This window comes from Arachis stenosperma, chromosome 5 (genome assembly GCF_014773155.1).
Source record: "Arachis stenosperma cultivar V10309 chromosome 5, arast.V10309.gnm1.PFL2, whole genome shotgun sequence".
Lineage (NCBI taxonomy): Eukaryota > Viridiplantae > Streptophyta > Magnoliopsida > Fabales > Fabaceae > Arachis > Arachis stenosperma.
In genome coordinates this window covers 770,112-789,355 of record NC_080381.1, presented here as the reverse complement: position 1 = coordinate 789,355, position 19,244 = coordinate 770,112, and the positions used below count along the sequence as shown (strand labels likewise).

General features: G+C 34.1%; 3 protein-coding genes across 5 annotated transcripts; 2 read left to right on the top strand and 1 right to left on the bottom strand.

Annotated features, from left to right (window-relative positions):
• The first annotated feature begins 280 nt into the window (after nucleotides 1–280).
• On the top strand, nucleotides 281–3,144 carry LOC130982628 (ABC transporter G family member STR2-like). Its single transcript, XM_057906671.1, has 3 exons — nucleotides 281–861; nucleotides 1,070–1,788; nucleotides 2,089–3,144. The coding sequence occupies exons 1-3, from the start codon at nucleotides 367–369 to the stop codon at nucleotides 3,068–3,070; spliced, it is 2,196 nt and encodes a 731-aa protein (XP_057762654.1). The 5' UTR covers nucleotides 281–366; the 3' UTR covers nucleotides 3,071–3,144.
• A 7,205-nt stretch (nucleotides 3,145–10,349) lies between these two features.
• On the top strand, nucleotides 10,350–16,976 carry LOC130981900 (nodulation receptor kinase-like). Its single transcript, XM_057905646.1, has 15 exons — nucleotides 10,350–10,854; nucleotides 11,296–11,800; nucleotides 11,994–12,472; nucleotides 12,836–12,986; nucleotides 13,145–13,216; nucleotides 13,317–13,388; nucleotides 13,608–13,679; nucleotides 13,792–13,863; nucleotides 13,960–14,135; nucleotides 14,691–14,917; nucleotides 15,048–15,174; nucleotides 15,246–15,314; nucleotides 15,559–15,748; nucleotides 16,109–16,241; nucleotides 16,527–16,976. Exons 1-15 carry the CDS (start codon nucleotides 10,758–10,760, stop codon nucleotides 16,863–16,865), a joined length of 2,781 nt encoding a protein of 926 aa, XP_057761629.1. The 5' UTR covers nucleotides 10,350–10,757; the 3' UTR covers nucleotides 16,866–16,976.
• On the bottom strand, nucleotides 10,402–18,541 carry LOC130981902 (protein BRICK 1). Of its 3 annotated transcripts, none has more exons than XM_057905651.1 (3): nucleotides 18,242–18,541; nucleotides 17,893–18,042; nucleotides 10,402–10,445 (listed from the first exon to the last, which is right to left on the bottom strand). In XM_057905651.1, exons 1-2 carry the CDS (start codon nucleotides 18,372–18,374, stop codon nucleotides 17,918–17,920), a joined length of 258 nt encoding a protein of 85 aa, XP_057761634.1. In that variant the 5' UTR covers nucleotides 18,375–18,541; the 3' UTR covers nucleotides 10,402–10,445; nucleotides 17,893–17,917. The 3 variants fall into 3 exon arrangements, with proteins under 3 accessions (XP_057761634.1, XP_057761633.1, XP_057761632.1); XM_057905650.1 differs by lacking the exon at nucleotides 10,402–10,445 and adding an exon at nucleotides 16,045–16,275 and having other exon boundaries at nucleotides 18,242–18,540; XM_057905649.1 differs by lacking the exon at nucleotides 10,402–10,445 and having other exon boundaries at nucleotides 17,695–18,042; nucleotides 18,242–18,538.
• Between the last annotated feature and the right edge of the window lie 703 nt (nucleotides 18,542–19,244).

Genomic DNA, 19,244 nt, shown 5'->3' with positions numbered 1-19,244 from the left:
TTAATGGTATTCTATGATTTCTATGCATAGAATGAGTAAACAAAAAATTGGTAATTACGTGAGAGCTACAAGTCCATACAAAATAAGGAATTGATTGAAGCATCTTTGTATGATTCATATGAACAATTCATAAGGTGTACTTATGCCTAATAATATAATGTCTCAAATATAACAAACCAAAACCATCGATGAAGAAAACAAAGAGGCCATTTTCTTCCACTTTCGATGAAAACGACCCCAAATTGGATTCATCAATGAAGACATCATTTCCATAGCTTTGGAACCACCGGCTTCCCACCTTATAATTCTTCCTCACCACACCACTCCCTCAGTTTTCCGAGCCATTTCTTAAATCCTAAATCTTGAATGATGGCTCCTCCGCCACCCGAAACGGTGATTGACATAAAGAACAGCAACAAGACCGCTCAACAAACAGTGGGTTTCAGCGGCGGTCTGGAGTTCTGGAACCTTACCTACACTGTGAGCAAGAAGTTGAAGGTGGAGGGGAAGTGGTCCAGTGAAGACGTGGACTTACTCCACGACATCACTGGCTATGCACCGAAGGGGTCCATCACGGCGGTGATGGGGCCCAGCGGTGCGGGAAAGTCGACGTTCTTGGACGGACTTGCTGGGAGGATCAAGAGTGGGAGCCTGAAAGGAAGGGTTTCATTGGATGGTGCAAGTGTGAGTGCAAGCTTGATCAAGAGAACTTCTGCATATATCATGCAGGACGATAGGCTTTTTCCTATGCTCACTGTTTATGAGACTTTGATGTTTGCTGCTGATTTTCGATTGGGGCCTCTCTCTCTTGCTGATAAAAGGCACAGAGTCGATAACTTGATAGATCAACTTGGCTTATCGGTAATTACACTCAACTTAATTAATTTTAAAAAAGGAATACATGATTTAATAGTGAAAACTATACAGTTGATTTGACTGAATTTAAAAAAATTAAAATTTAGTCAAATTAGTCAAATTATCTAACAACTCTCGATTATCAACTTCTTGTAAATTCAACTGCACCTAAGTTTTACACTATGATTACATGTGACTAACTTTTTGTGTGCAGACATCCAGGAACACGTACATAGGAGACGAAGGAACAAGAGGAGTTTCGGGCGGAGAGCGGCGGAGGGTGTCAATAGGAGTGGACATCATCCACGGTCCGTCTCTTCTCTTCCTAGACGAGCCAACCTCGGGGCTGGACTCCACAAGCGCACACAGTGTGATCGAAAAGGTTCACGACATCGCACGCAGCGGCAGCACCGTCATTCTCACCATCCACCAACCCTCTTCAAGAATCCAAATGCTCCTCGACCATCTCATCATCCTCGCCAGGGGCCAGCTGATGTTCCAAGGCTCACCTAATGACGTCACACAACATTTGACTCGCATGTCCCGCAGGGTCCCAAAGGGTGAGAACCCTATCGAACATCTCATTGACGTGATCCAAGAATACGATCAATGTGAGGTTGGAGTGGAGGCGCTTGCTGAGTTTGCACGCACCGGAATGAAGCCCCCTCCGTTGAAGGAGGGTGTGTCTGTGGAGCCGTCGCCATCGCCCGTGAGGGCATGGCATGGGCGTGGGTATGAGGAGAAGTCGTTGGAGGTGTCCGGGACGTCTCAAGTGAGTAGGAGAGTTGCGGATGAGTATGATCACAGTTTGAGGAGTCCGTACAACAAGAATTCGCAGTCGTGGAGCAGCAGCCACAGCGCTATGTTTCTCAAGTTCACTCCTTCACGACTCAGGAATAATAAAGAGTCCAACCCACAAAATAATCCTGCAAGGTAAACCATTCCCCAACATTAGCGGAAAATTATTAAATAATTTAATAAATTTAATTAAATTATTATCAAATAATTTTTAATTATTAATTTTACATAAAAATAAAAAAAAAATTAAAAATTAATAAATTTTAAAATTTTTAGCCATCAATTAGTTATTAATAAAATTTTTAATAGTATAAAATTATTTAATTTTTTTTAATAATTAAATACGCCAAAATTTAACAAAAATGCTAACCTTAATACTGCTCAAAATAAAATTAACTACATTTAAATTTTTACTGTGTACATTTGTTATGACAGGCATGGTTCCTCAACAGGGTACTACACATACTCAAGCGAGATTCTGGCAGCGACACCAACCCCACACAGCAGCGACTACACTGTGAATGAAAACGACTACCTCACCCCAGCAAACGGCGCTGCCTCGCCGGAGCAGTTGGGTCCGAAATTCGCCAACTCCTTCCTCTCGGAAACCTGGATCCTGATGCGGCGCAACTTCATCAACATCCGAAGAACCCCAGAACTGTTCCTGTCGCGCCTCATGGTACTCACCATCATGGGCTTCATGATGGCCACAATGTTTCACAACCCCAAACAGAATCTCCAGGGAATCACCAACCGCCTTAGCTTCTTCATCTTCACCGTCTGCCTCTTCTTCTTCTCCTCAAACGACGCCGTACCCGCCTTCATCCAAGAACGCTTCATCTTCATCAGAGAAACCTCCCACAACGCCTACAGAGCCTCTTCCTACACCATCGCCGGCTTAATCACTCACATGCCTTTTCTTCTCCTCCAAGCTTCCGTTTACGCCGCCATTGTTTGGTTTGCCCTAACCCTAAGAGGCCCTTTCTACTACTTCCTCATCGTCCTCTTCGTCTCGCTTCTCTCCACCAACTCCTTCGTCGTCTTCATCAGCTCCGTTGTTCCCAACTATATACTAGGTTACGCTGCTGTCATTGCTTTCACTGCCTTGTTCTTCTTGTTTTGTGGATACTTCTTGAGCAGCCATGATATACCAGTTTACTGGCGGTGGATGAACAAGATTTCCACCATGACTTACCCGTATGAAGGGCTACTAATGAACCAGTATCAGACAAACATTACTTTTGGGCACAACAATGGCATCAACATAACTGGTTTTGGAATCTTGAATAATCTTCACATTGGGACTGAGAAGTATAAGAAGTGGGAGAATGTGGGAATCATGTTAGGTTGGGCTGTGTTATATAGGCTTTTGTTTTACATGGTGCTTCGATTTGGATCTAAGAACCAGAGGTCCTAGCTAGCTAGTATATATGCTTTAATTTGTGTGTGACCAAGTTATTAGTTTCTTTAGCGTTGAGTTATATGATACATATGTGGAATGTGTTTCTTAATTATTAGTTAAATTGTTGTATTGTATTTGCAATTATACATATAATTAATACTACACAACACATTATTGTTGTAACTTCAGTTGTGAAGGTAATTAGGAACGTAGTATATCTAAGCATGTACAGAAATCTGAACAAAAATTTCTATCCCGTATCCCACTCATTTTCGAATTTTATAAATTTTTTTAATTGTCTTTGTTAATTTACTTTTATTATAGATTTTTTAGTGATTTCATATATGCCATATATAAACTCTAACCTTAATTTATGATTACTTTCCCTATCCGGATCCTGCTAGGAAGACAATGGAGTATTTGTATAATGTGTATAATGGATTATTGAGTTATAAAATGAACATCTTCGTACTATCACTCATCCCAAAAATTTCAGCTGATAAGAATGGGTAACACTAATGATTATATCTGTAATACTCTATAAACCTCCATTATACACATTATATAAATATTTCATTGGTTCCTCATACTTTCCCTATCCCTTTTAGTGTTGTCCCCTTCTCCCCAATACCCTCACTCTCCCTGCTTATTGCGTTGTCTACTACATTAATAACGGTGACCTTTCATTCTGTTATTCGAAGATTGTGTCCCTTTTTTCTGCCACTCTCTATGTTCACTGTGTCGTCTCCTTAGCAGCATTTGTCGTCGCCAGTCTTTCGCTTGCGTTCGTGTCCTTCCTCCTCTGCTTTAGGTAGCAACAAGAGTTTTTGGACAAAAAAAATATCCGTCTCAATTTTATTCAAAACAAAAATTTTGTTTTTAATTTGTTTGAAATTTATCTTAATTTCGTCTTAAAATTTGTTCAAAAAATACCGTAGTGTTTTAAATTTCAATAATCTCATTTTCGGATTAAGTTTTTGTTTCTTTTCTTATATGATTCTCTTCCATTTGTCATATTGAGTGAATGTTATTTTTAGGACTCTCTATATTTACATAACATCTCTACCTCTTTGCATTTTTAATATCGATATATCTATTTGTTGAATATGTTTGTTTAACCTGTATTCTTGCTTTTTTTAGCTATGTTTTTGTTACTTTTGATGTAATTATTTGCTAGATTAATTTTTTTTGTTCTGTATTCTTAACGTAGTTATTTGCTAAAGCCAATGTAAGAGATAAAAATTGGGATCCACGAAAACTGCAAAAAACATAGAGCTGATCAAAATTTGGAGACAGAAAGTAAAACAGCATCTCCTACTCCCACCTTACCCTATTAACATTCCTAGGCATTCGGCATTTTTTTCATAATAATAATAATAATAATAATAATATATTCCTTCTATCCAATAAGTCTTATTGTGCTAGTAGTTACCATACCAAGTGCCCCTTCGATAATATTTTTGGTTTATCAATACAATTAATATATGGAGAGAGGTCAACTTTTGCAATATTAAATTATTAATTATTGTTTTTGACATACAATATTATCAGATGACAGAGATTAATAGTGGAATATATGTCAATAAATCCATTGGAAACATCAAATTCGATTTGTTGGGTACAGGCCTGCCAACTAGATCCCAAGTTTATGATTATGAAACAATAACTACTAATAAAAGCTTTAATCTCGCTAAATTTATTTACATATATATAGTTTACTATAGACATTATTTTAGTAATAGTATTTTTCTAACCTAATTAATTAATTAATAATAATTATATTTTTATACGAATGTTAAAAATACTTGGTGGATGAATATATAGTATAAAAACTTTGGCTTCAATATAACACACAATGGAAATAACTTCGCTATGTTATACCTAAAAGGCTAATTTAACAAGAGATCCCAGCAATAATTTATATTATGATACATATATATATATATATACATGTTGCCATGAATTGATGAGGTTTTTGAGGATAAAATCGAAGTATATTATCCTTGAAATTATTTTGATTAAACATGGGTCCTTTTTAATTTCTTCTATCTATCTCCGTTGTCGAAGATCACAGTCAATAACCATTATTTGTGAATAACGATATCACTTTTTTCAATTGGCTAAAGATCATTTTCAAAATACAATTTCTTTCAGGAACAATAATGAAGCAGCGATGAGACTACGCAAAATGTTTTCTATGTTATTTTAATTTTATTAGTACCATGACTTGGCTGGGCTCGATCTTGTGTGATTTATAAAACTCATGCTTTCGTTCTCAGGGACCTTAGTTGTGTAGTTGGCCTTATTTTGCAAATTTTGTTGCTTTTTTAACTACCAATCATCAGTTAATTAAAGAGTAATGTTAAGTAATTAATTTTTTTAAAATTATTTAGTTTATGTCTAAATTATAAATTCTTAACTTTAAATTTTAAATTATAAAGGTAAATTTTAAGATAAACTGGCTAAGGTTAGCTAACTAAAAGTTAATTTTTTTTTTACTTTTTCTTAATAAAAATGTTTAAACATTGTTATTCTCTTTTAGCCAACAAAAGAGAGAAAAGATAGAGGAAAAAAATTGATTAAATATTGTTTGAAAAAATGTTAATTCTCTCTTTTTCTTATTTATATATTTAATTTTTTAATCGAAATTAAGTGACTTACAATGAGAACAAAGATAGAGATTATTTAGTTTGATCCTTACAAAATGAAGGATAAAATCTCTCTTAGTAAATGGAGTGATAGTGAAGTCATTTTATTGTTAAAAATATAATTATTTATTATCTGTCTTATAATTTTGAAGAAAAATAGTTTCATGATACTTATAATTTATATGTATATATTAAACTCTAGTTAATATAATTTTATTAGTATATATATGATAAAAACTCAGTTTTTTTATATGAAGTTGATAGTTAAGATTGTTAGATAGTAATTTAGTTAAACTTGTTAAACTATCTAACAATTTTTAAATATTAACTTTATATAAAGACAATTCTATATGCAATTTTTCACACACACGTGTGTGTATATATATATATATATTATTGAGTTAAAAAATTAACTAATATAATTGATGATGACAAATATTATTTTATTGGACAAAGTAAATAATTAGTGTTAACTATTAATAATTATATGTTGATAATTATTTATAAACTGTTGCAGGCCCAAAACAAAATAAAGGAACAGCCCAATTGGATGAAAATAAAAACAAGGCTGGAAGGGTATTAATCAACAACAACCCAACTCAAACCAAGCTGAATATATTCTAATGGGTCACAAAAATATTAGAAGCCCAAAGGTGATGAATAGAAATCAAACGGGTTGCATGAACGAAATGAACCAACCTAAGCCCGACTTGACCTCAGCAAGGTAATCCCTCCAATTTGCTCTCACACCTACTCAACGTACACTTTAACTTGCTGTGGTCAGAAATCAAAGAAAATGAGAGAAAGCTTCTTCCCTAAGTTGATCACCAAAGAAGTAATAAAGAGAAAGACTAAACTTGAAAGGTAGAAGTCTAATCAAACATTTCAAGCTAAATCAAGCTTAGGTAAAGGTAAAAAGTAACTCGTTTCCTTATACATGCATCATATCTTCTTCTCCTCTTCCCAACTCTCTGCTCAGTTCGAAATAGGATACAAAGGAAAGTTGATTTCTGTTCTTCACTACTGTGTATCCACGGTCTCAAACATATCTTGGGGACCAAGTTATTTTTCAATGGCCAAGATCTGGGTTTACCATTAAGGATGTCTATTTCTGTTGATTTATGGCTTTCGGTCAACAAGAGAAGGTCAGAAGCAAAGTTCCTATTTTGAGGATAAATGGAAAAAAGTGAATAGCTGGGTTGGTGAAGCACAAAACTCAAGAAGTTGACCTAGGAAGAAGAACCCAACAACATGCAAGGAGATAAAAGAAGATTTTCTGTTCATTCAGAAGCAAGGAGGGTAAACCAGTGTTATTGATATTTTGTTCTGTGAAGAGTTTCCTGAAGAAGTTTCTCTACTTGGATAATGCTTTCTTTCAAAAAAGCATTCGGCCAATATTGAAGAACTAAATCAGAGGCTTGCAAATCTGGTTTATCACATAGCAAAGAGGCTATTAATGAAGTCAATCTCCTTCATGTTTTACAGATTGTAATGTACTTTTCAATGTTTATCTTTCTGTAATTTCTTGAGTAAAAAGGCATAGTGAGAGAGCTCAAGTAAAAGCCATAAGTGGAAAAAGGCTGAGTGACATACTTGAGAGAAAAGCCTAGAGTTATTTCAGATTTCTTTAGGTTGATTAAGTGTCTTGTATCTTGTACCTGTTAGGTATTCCTTTTTTAGTTGGGTTAGCATTAAGAGTAAATAGTTAGGTATTAGCATAGCCAATGTCAAGCTAGGTTAGAGTTTGAGTGTGAAAGGATTGGGTCAATCCTGTAGAATTGATGTATATAATACTTTTAACTATAGTGAAAATTCCTCCATTGTTGTGGAGTAGACTGGACGTAGATTGCATAGCACAAGGCAATCGAACCAGGATACATGCTGGTGTTAGCTTTTCTCTTCTCTGCTGTGTTTTGTTTTCTGATATTCATGAGACAAAAATAAATTGTCTCATAAATTTTCGCTGCTGAATACAAATAGAATCATAATTAAAAGTTTGTTTTAAAAGGTCTTTTCAGTAACTTAAAAAGAAGGCATAGATTCAACCCCTTCTCTACCACAACCTTCATAATAATAATAATAATAATAATAATAATAATAATAATTCTTTTCATAATAAAAAACATTTGAAGATGAAAATTTGTGCACTCCAAAGCTTTTAAATATTCATTATATATAGATTGATTGTACTATGAATCTTTCATAACAATTACTCCCAATAGAAGTAATTTTCCAAGTCAATTCAGGAAGAGAGAAAATCTGTGCACTTTGAATAACTGATTAATGATGATTAGCTAGTTTCAAATTTAAAAAACAGCTATAGAATATATTGCTGGTAATGTATATACTACTTCTCCAAAAAATGCTTCTTCTTCGTCACTTTCATAATATATAAAATCCAAATGGGAGGGAAGAAACTGAGGAGAACCAGCCGTGCGTGGACCCAATTTTTGAGGACATGGTCCGATTCATGGATATATTAAATCTTTTACAATTATTTGAACCGTTTTAACACTCAACTTTAAAATTATCGGTACTAGTTTTTCTTTGCAACTTTGTTAATATATAAGGACGTAACTTGACTCATACTATAACTATTAATAATACTAGAACAGGTTATTTTATTAAAATATATAATAGCACCTCAGCTACTTGAAGTATATATATATATACTATTGGATTGACAAAGTAAAACGTTATATATCAACATCTATCCTTTCTGTATTTACAATGCCTTCCAATAGATTTAATCTGAAACAACTCATCCTAACCTTTTTCCTACTTGGTGTTAAGATGTGACTACTTCTCCCATAATAGTTAATTTGGAAATTAATCTCAATGCATAAAAATTAAAATAATGAGTAAAAGATACTAGTGGGGACGGAATCTGGAAATAAAAATTTCCATTAGAGTTTCTCATAAATTTAAAGGGGAAAAAGAGGATTATTAGTTAGTATTATAACTTGGCTTGTTGAAAGTTTAGATGACTTCGGCATAATATTATAGATTTAATTTCTATACATACACTATTAGTTTAAATAAATTAACAAAGACATTGAATTTTATATATTATCACATCTATCAAGCAAAAATAATCACTTTTATATACTGACAATTTTGAATGGTCATTCAGATAAATACATTTAATCAGTTTACACAGTATAATAACAATTTTCACACTAAGGTTGTATTAAAATTAAACTTCATTATTATTATTATTATTATATACATTGCCATCAACATACACTTCCCTTTATGTGGAGTATAAAACATAAAAACATTCGGAAAACAAGAAAGAGTAACAACAATTTTAACGTTAAAGAATGAAGAACGATGAGTAATAGTATTACGTGAAAGATATTATCACAGGCTAAGTTTTATGTTCACATTACATTTTATTATTGATTTTTTTTTAATTTGTCTACACACTAGCCACTAGGCATCAATATATCCGACAACTTAAAACACAAATATGCAATGGATTTGTTACTGAAGGATATATATCTATCAATAATATCTTCAAATAGTAGATATATATATATATATATATATATATATATATATATAATTGAAGGATGCTGAGGCTGAATTGAATATATGGGGGTGGTTATAATCCTTTTTCCTTTTATAGTGCATATAATTTATATTTCATATAGTAGTTCCTAGGTCTGGACCAAGCTATATATTGGATTAATATATATAAATATGACATTTTTTTAATGGATTATGGCCCACAATTTGTGCTAAATATATGTAAATGGATGCTATTTTAATTTCAAATGTAATTTTCAAGCAGTTCATGCTGAGCAGTTAGACTAATGCTCCAAATTTACCAAGGGTTTACCTGCCCTTTTGGGGTTTTCTCCAGCCACTTCTTCCTACTTTCTAAATTCCCCCCATTTTTCAAATTTCTATGGGTTTTTTTTTTTTAAATAAGAATGTTATGGGCTATAAATATTGGATAATAATTAATTGTATAATAAGATAAAACATAGTGTTAATTTCTAAGTTAAACATGATAATGATATAATAAATAAGGAACAAACTTGTATTGTATAAAAATTTCTTTATTAGGTGATCATGGTTTCTAGTGTTTAAATGATTTGAGGCATATATATCAATATATTTTTACATGACTATAATGTCAAATTTTTCTAAATTTCAATCCAGACCCTTCACAAATAATTGCTTTTTTTTTTTTTTCTCTTTTTTTTCGAACTATATTTTTCTTTTTCTTTTAGCCACCTAAGACTTTATTAGCTTGTAATTGCATGATATAAAGAGACATAGAAACTTGACATTAATAATCATATATAGAACTGCTAGTTTAAAACATTGGTCAATATTTACGCCACAATAAGAGACATTAGCATTATTTTATTAGGAGCTTATACAATACTTTAATATATTAAGTACATATACAATACATAACTAACAATTTGCATATACGTATACCAGAAAAGTTCAAATTTGTTGCAATTTACTACTACTATTTAAATCATGTATATTGCATCAATAAGAGGGAAGAAGGTGGAAGAAGACGAAGGATCATTGGTCATAGTAATATTATATACAAGTAATTATGTAACCACCACCTAAACAAAAAGAAATTAATTATATTGGTTTAACATCAACAATAATTAATGATTAATAATTAACAATGAATGTATACTAATTCAATCTCTCTAACTCATCTTCCATCTCTTTCCTAGCTCCTGCACATTTCGGCCTTGAAGTCAAACCTACACATTTGAGAGAATCTTCTTTCTTCTTAAACTCTATATCCAAATCCAATTGAGCAATTTTTCAAGGTGGCTCCAAATTTTTAATGAGGAGATAATGAAGTTATTTGGTATAGTTTTGATGTATATGATTAAGCAATAAGGTTCTTTGTTCTAACTTTACCATAATTAAGTCCTACAAAGATGTTGGTTTTCAAGACAGATAAAGAAATGCAATTGAGAAGGAATTTTATGGTTCTTGGTGGTAGATACCAAGTTATTTGGCAAGGATTCAAGGCTGAGAACACCATGGGATGATCATCATTTACATAGATGATGGATTTACAAGATTATTGGATATTAAGATTGGTTTTTGTTGTATATGTTCTTTGTGTCTACATATTTATCAGATCAGCTTCTGCAAGTGAAGGTTAGCAACTTAAGATTGTAACTCTAAAATAATTATTATAATTACTCAATCCATTCCAAATTGATTAGTCATTTTTCTGATATATTCATAAGTCAATGTGTCTGGATGCAATTTATTTCTAGCTAGATATATCAATTTATGAATGTATTAGAAAAGTCAAAACAACTTTTTCCTTTTGACGGGCAAAACAACTTTTCAACATGGAATGGAAAGAGGACCGATTTCTTTTCATCTAGAGTGCAACATATGTTATCATGAATTCAAGGTCTATAAAATTATCATAGTTCATAAAGAATATGCCTTGAAAATGCAGAAACAAAACAAGGTAGTTTCATATACTCCAACACCTAGAAAATCTGGAAAACAATTCACACTATGAGGAAATCTATTTTGGTAGCACAGAATGTTTATAATCTATAACATTTTTCTCCCCTTATGCAGGGTTTGAGAGCATAGCATGCTGTGCTGATTCAAATTATACAGATCCAGTGACCACCTTAAATTACACAACAGATTACAGTTCTTTCCCTGATAAGAAAAGTTGCAGGCACCTATCTGAAACCGTGTTACACCAAATTAGAGACGAAAATTTTCGATTGTTTGATATAAATGAGGGAAAGAGATGTTACAATTTGCCAACAACTCCTAACAAAGTGTATCTGATAAGGGGCACATTTCCCTTTAAGAATTCATCAAATTCTTTCTTTGATGTTTCAGTAGGGGTAACTCAATTAAGCAGAGTGAGATCATTCAGGTCTCAGGACTTAGAAATAGAGGGAGCTTTCAGGGCCACACAAAACTTCACAGACTTCTGCTTAGTGAAAAGGGTGGGTAGTCCCTATATTTCGCAGCTCGAATTAAGGCCACTTCATGAAGAGTACCTGCAAGGTTTACCTGCTAGTCTTCTGAAACTGATAACCAGAAATAACCTTGGAGGCAACATCAGGTATGTGATCTAATTTTACTTTGAGACTTACTCCAACTTCATTTGATAAAGTATACTACTAGCGGAGTAAGAAAATTGGCACTCCAAAAATGGCTCTTGCATGGGAAAATGTGTTAGATACAAGACCATATGTATGTGTTCTACTCTTGCATGATGCATGAATAAACGGTCTCATAATTCGACAATTTACCAGTTTCAGGTACCCTGTTGACAAGAGTGATAGAATATGGAAAGAAACTTCAAGTTCATCATCATCAGCTCTTGCATTATCTTTAAACATCACCAATTTTGATCCCAAAACTAGTATCTTCCCTCCCCTGCAAGTCCTACAAACTGCTCTTACCCACTCTGAGAGGTTGGAGTTCATCCACAATGTCCTCAACACCACGGATTATGAATATCGCATGTTTCTCTACTTCCTTGAATCAAATAGTACTCTCAAAGCAGGACAAAGAGTGTTTGACATCTTTGTTAACAGTGAGATCAAAGAGGGAAGATTTGACATATTGAATGGAGGGTCCAACTACAGATACACTCTCTTAAATGTATCAGCAAAAGGATCATTGAACCTAACCTTGGCCAAGGCATCTGGTTCCGAGAATGGACCACTTCTGAATGCTTATGAGATCATGCAGGTACATCCATGGATTGAAGGGACCAACCAAACAGATGGTAAGTGTAGTAATGGTCCAATTATGTGTGAAATTGTTGCCATTGTTCTTATCCCTTCCTTGTGGGGGTAGCTAGCAAGGTAACTAGACTTGAGAGTTCACCTAAACTCTATGGAGCTTAGGTGAACCTGAATTGTAAGACTCAACCTGGAAAATTGAAAGCTCAATCCAGGGACCTAAACCTGCAAAACTTACAAGGAACTTGAGAGTTCGATGACCTATGTTGCTAGTTGCCATAATTATCTATTTCGCATTCCATTTTTAATTTTGAGAACTGCACCATTTTGTTTCCCATGTTTATGATATATTATTCTATAATACGACCCTCTCTCTCTTACACAAAACCTTGTTATTTCTTCTTCAGTGGAAGTGATTAAAAAGGTAAGAGAACAGTTATTGGTGCAAAACCAAGACAATAAAGTGCTGAAGAGTTGGAGTGGAGACCCTTGTATTCTTTCCCCATGGCATGGAATAACATGTGATCATTCAAGTGGTCCATCTGTTATCACTGATTTGTAAGTCTTTCCACAAATGTATCAAACTCAAATTGATGGCGTTAATTCAAGGTCTCAAGCTAAGCAGTTTCTGTTTTTGGATGATTCAAGTCTTATACTCTTATTTATATGTCACTGACATGAGATGTTTATTATTATGTACAATGTTATTTATGCAGGGATCTTTCCTCCAGTGATCTCAAAGGACCAATTCCTTCCAGTGTCACTGAGATGACCAACTTGAGAACACTGTATTGCTTCAAAAACTCCTATTCAATTGCTTCTGCATTTATTTTTGGTGAGTAATATGGTACTGATTTTTATGTATTGCTATAATTTTGTGATGTGCAGGAACCTGAGCCACAATAGCTTCACTGGTGAAATCCCCTCCTCATTTCCACTTTCTTCCTTGTTGACATCAATGTAACTATTCCTTCTTTTTCAAAGTTCAACTATGAACTAGTCTGATTTGTATAGCTATAATGCACTTATATTATCCTTGTCAATGTTATAGTTAACATCAATATAACAATCACAACATAACTTCATATAATTCTCTATACAAAATGTTAGATTACTGTAAAAGGTGAATTAATACTACCACTGGATTTTTCTTTCAAATGTTGATTGGTTTTGGAGCAGAGATGTGAGTTACAATGACTTAGAGGGATCCCTTCCAGAATCCATTTCCTCACTGCCAAATTTAAAAACACTGTAAGTTTTATATGTTGGCATTTTGCTTCCTCACCACTATTAATAATTGTTATCTTTTTTAGCAGCATATGTCTTCCATAAATTTAGGTTGTGTGCTATTCATTACTTCCAGATATTTTGGTTGCAATGAACATTTGAAGGAAGACATTCCACCAAAATTGAGCAGTTCACTAATCCAGACAGAGTAAGGAGCAGCCTAAGAAACAAAAAGTTCTATAAAAATAATAATAATAATAATGTAAAATTGACCGCCTTTTCATTATTATTATGAATATTTCAGTGGCGGAAGATGCAAGGAAGAAGACTCCAGACTTGATCAAGTAGTGGTTATTAGTGTGGTTACATGTGGATCACTATTGATTACTTTGGTTATTGGAGTTATTTTTGTTTGCTGTTATAGACATAAACTAATTCCATGGGAAGGATTTGTTGGAAAGAGATACCCAGTGACAACAAGTAAGTATTTTATTGGTTCTCTAATCCTTTGTATCCTATGTCTCTGCAATTCTACAGCAAAACATTGCCTTTCAGCCTAAACTGAAAGTATAGTCATATCATATATCATTATCTAAGGGATGTTTAGTTATAGTTCTATGACAAAAACCATGTTTGGATAAGGGTCTGTCAAGATAATTATGTATTTTTAAAATAGAGGGAACCAAGCAATCTATTTTGCGGACTATTTTTATTTTTTAAGACAACTTCTGTACAACCAAAAAGAAGTGACATAGATGTGTTTCTATCATCCCATTGATTCCTTCCATTGTCTCTAGACAGTAAACAAATACTACCTAAAGACAATATCAGATTTCAGATCACAATTTCACTAGTCTTTAAAAATGCCACCTTTAATACAGAACACATGGTTTTACATTTTGCATGCCTGCTAACAAGGACAAATTGTTATCAACTTATGATAAATGAGGAGGTGTACAATTGGCTCTCACTATTTGTTCATTCTGTATAAGGGAATTTCTGACATGTTCTTGCGTGAAAAAATAAAAAATGCAGACTTAATTTTCTCTTTGCCAAGCAAAGATGACTTCTTCATAAAGTCTGTGTCAATTCAAGCATTCACTTTGGAATATATAGAGGAGGCAACAGAGAAGTACAAGACGTTGATAGGTGAGGGAGGGTTTGGTCCAGTTTACCGGGGCATGCTAGATGATGGTCAAGAAGTGGCAGTGAAAGTCCGGTCAGCCACGTCGACTCAGGGAACTCGAGAATTTGACAATGAGGTACAGTATGTGCCTTTCAATGTATCATCCATTCTATATTCCCATGAAAATTCCCTAATTTCAACGCCTATTAGTTACTTTCTACAGTATGTCATCTGAGTATTTGACTGGTCCGTGATACATATTGCAGCTAAACTTACTCTCTGCAATACAGCATGAGAACCTTGTGCCTCTTATTGGTTACTGCAATGAAAAGGATCAACAGATTCTCGTGTACCCTTTTATGTCCAATGGCTCTTTGCAGAATAGACTATATGGTAAATATCCCACAATTCCTTCAGCTGATATGTCTAAATGTATAGTGATTCTAAGTATAACTTGGCAACAGGGGAACCAGCAAAGAGAAAAATATTAGACTGGCCAACTAGACTCTCAATCGCACTTGGTGCAGCTCGAGGTAAGTAATATGATGCTTTGCTTTTTCCTAATCCAGAGAAAGGCTTGACCAAGAAGAAAGATGGGAAATATTGAATTAGCTAAATCTGATCATTTGCTTGTATTTGATCCATCATGGATATACTGAGATTTTAGCAAACAGCATAAAACAATATTCAATTTCTTATCAAGCCACTAGTAACTACAATTTTCATCTATAACATTTTGGAGACACTAGAATCCTTACAACCGTTTTAATTGAGCAGGGTTGGCATATCTTCACACATTTCCGGGACGTCCTGTAATACACAGGGACATAAAATCTAGCAATATACTCCTGGATCATAGCATGTGTGCAAAGGTTGCAGATTTTGGGTTCTCAAAATATGCTCCACAGGAAGGAGACAGTAATGTTTCACTTGAAGTAAGAGGAACTGCGGGCTATTTGGATCCAGAGTAAGTGAAAACGGATTATGTGTTGACCTTATTTCATACTGCACTGTTTTAGCACTTTAGAATCGTCTGAATAAAAATGACCAATAAAAAGTGCGACTTGAAACCGTTATTTACAGCATTCAGAATTTGCTTTAGGGCGACTACAATTAGAGATAAAACAACGCTTTTTTATTATATTTCCTTAATGTACTTTTATATGAAACCACATAACTCAGACCGTTGTGTAAGTAACTACAGATTATCAGGGATGACTCATCTGTTTGAATTCAAATGAGATGATGAAGGATCTTAATATTCCTAGTCCTATATGTTCATGTGTTACAGAATGCAACACAGAAGCTGACAAGTATCCCTATGCAGGTACTATACAACCCAACAGCTATCGGAAAAGAGTGATGTCTTCAGCTTTGGTGTGGTCCTACTTGAAATTGTGAGTGGTCGAGAACCTCTCGACATAAAGAGGCCACGAAATGAGTGGAGCTTGGTTGAATGGGTATGGTCCATTTCCAAAATATGTTATCATTGGACTGCATCAATACGAGAAGAGTTTTATACTATCAATCAATCAAATGTTTGTATTTGTATGATTTTTGAAATAATAAGTTGTTAAGGAAAACACTAATGACAAAACAATACATGATTGGATGCTTGTCTAAATATTATTTTTACACTCACAGTGCATACATATTAAATCTCTACGAAGATTACATTTTCGCTTATCCATTTTCAATCCTATATGATTAGCAGGCACTAAGAAGTAACTTAACTTTTCATGCAGGCTAAGCCATACATAAGAGCATCAAAGATAGAGGAAATTGTGGATCCTGGAATCAAGGGAGGATACCATGCAGAAGCAATGTGGAGAGTGGTGGAAGTGGCACTGCAATGTATTGAACCATTCTCCGCGTACAGGCCATGCATGGATGACATTGTCCGTGAGTTGGAGGATGCTCTGATCATAGAAAACAATGCATCGGAATACATGAAGTCCATAGACAGCCTCGGAGGATCGAACCGCTACTCTTTCGTCATGGATAAGAGGGTTCCGCCCTCTACTTCATCTACTGCAGAATCTACCATCACATCACAAACCTTGTCCCTCCCACAACCAAGATAGTAGAATGGGTCAATGAAATTTTTTATGATTCATTGATTATTGGTTTAGCCATTATCTTATTATTCTGAAATGGCAAACCAGAGAATATACTTGTGAATGTACTTTCATCCATTCTATGCATCTTGAAACGACTACTCTCTTGCTCATCCCCCATTACTTCTGGTAGAAATATAATTTGGGTAAAACGTAATTGATATTCGGTGACAGTATCTATTGCTAAGTCCAAACTTCACTAGTAAAGGCCACATAAACCAACTCGATTGTGATTTAATAAAATATAGACATGTGGTTCTGGAAGAGGATTTAATATATTGGCAGAAAGGTCAAGCACATTTAGTTGAGGTTGTTACGTATAACTCATTAAACTATATATCTCAGCAAATTGAAGTATGAGGGTTGCAGAAATTATGAAATACTAATGGCAAAAATAATTGGGAATCAATTCACTAGAAACCATCTATTCTCTTTTCTTTGAGCTGGTCCTCAATATGGCCATTACTTAAATGCTATTGAGGACAGGATTATGACTATAGTACAGTATGTTATCAGCTTATCATCCATTTCTATCTAGTGGAAGAAATCCAGAATTTTTCTGCCAAAGCAACTTCCTTTCTCCTTATAATATAAGATACCACCAGTACTCTTAATTGATGTGATCCTTGAACAACAACTAAGATTACTGCTTTAGAAAGCATGTTACATTTGAAAGCAGGTTTCAGAACAGAAAATATGAATGCAATTATAGGATTACAACGTAAGGAATGCATCATGAACACATGAACGATTTAGAAGGTAGGATTTTAAAGGCTTTGATAGAGGTACAACGAACTAAAAATATGATACATATGAACCATAGGGTTTAGCTTGTCCAAAGTTACAAACAAAAGGAGTGCAGTAGTAACTAACCATCACAAATAAGCTGGACAAAAATTGAAATTGAAGAACAAGATTTACACAACACAAGGCAAGACACTAACCAAATATTCTCTCTAGATTTTACATTATAGGTAGGAGGGGAGGTGCTTACTGGAAAAAGCTGTAAGTAAATGGCATCATGTAGCAAAAAGAGATGGGTTGGCTGATGCATTGGCCACTTGAACTTCAAGGAGTTCCAGCCTACGCTCCAATACATCAAGCTTCTCATTCAACGATGCAAGCTTGCTCTTGGTTGTAGCCTCTGAATAAAGCAAAAACACAAACAATTGGTACGCAATATGAATTAAAGGACTCAAATTCAATTAACTAGGCTCAAAAAGGAAAAGGGATCCCGACAAACAAACAAAATATTCAAACTTGAGATGTTGCTTGTGTGATTCAGTACCCAAAAAGAGCATAATTTGAAGTGCAGAAATCAGAAATGGAAGAGTTAGATATACCGAATTGGACGAGGAAGTCGAAGAGGCGACGAACGTTGAGGGAAATGTGAGAGATGAATTCGCGGTTCTCCCAATCGGCTTGCACTGCTATTCCCACGTTCACAGCGTTCGTTATCCCTCCCGCGCGAGCCATCAATACTTCTTTTTCTTCTTCTTCTCTGAATATTGCAGATCCAGCAGATGTAGTAAATACCCTCACACTCTGCAAATTCGACTTCGAAACAGGATTTTTCTACGTTTCTTCTTCAGACTTCAAGTACCGAACACTGATTTTTGACTAACCAACCTGCAAAAAAAGGTCAAGTTTAACTTTTTGAAATTATAAAAAAAAGGGTATAATTTTGATTGAGGTAAACTATTTTACATTATAGTTAATTATTCACCCGTGGATTACTAAAAGTAATTATTTTTGCTGTGGTGATATTTGTAAATTTTTTATAATTGTTAGTGTATTAAAATTATATTTATTATAAAATGTGAAAAAATAAAAGATTTTCCTGTTGTGGTGGAAGAAGGTGATAGGTTATTGCCATTTAGCAACTTGCTCACCCACCATGAAACCAGAAAGGAATTTTATTTGAGTATGTGGGGTTGGGGTTGATCTAACAATTGATTAATGTTTTGATTAGCAATTAGGTAGTAGAAAAACCTTGTTAGAAAATATAAGGATTTAGATCCTCTAAAGTTTGAATTTTACTTTAGAGAGTAAAGTGTGATCTTCTATCTTTGAATAGTTTCTCTTTTATATTTATTATTGGTCCCACCTATAAAATCAATTGTAAGAGATCACACTTTACTTTTTAAAGTGAAATTCAAACTTTAGAAGATCCAAATTCTCAAAAATTAATCTTGTAATGGAAAAAGAGTAAAATAAAAATTTTAAGAGGCTAAAATAAAATTTGTACACAATTTATAAAGAAAATTTAAAGTTTGGGAGGGGCCATTGCCCCCTTTTGTTATATGTAGCTTCGCTCCTGGATTAGATATCTTAAATTAGTCTTTG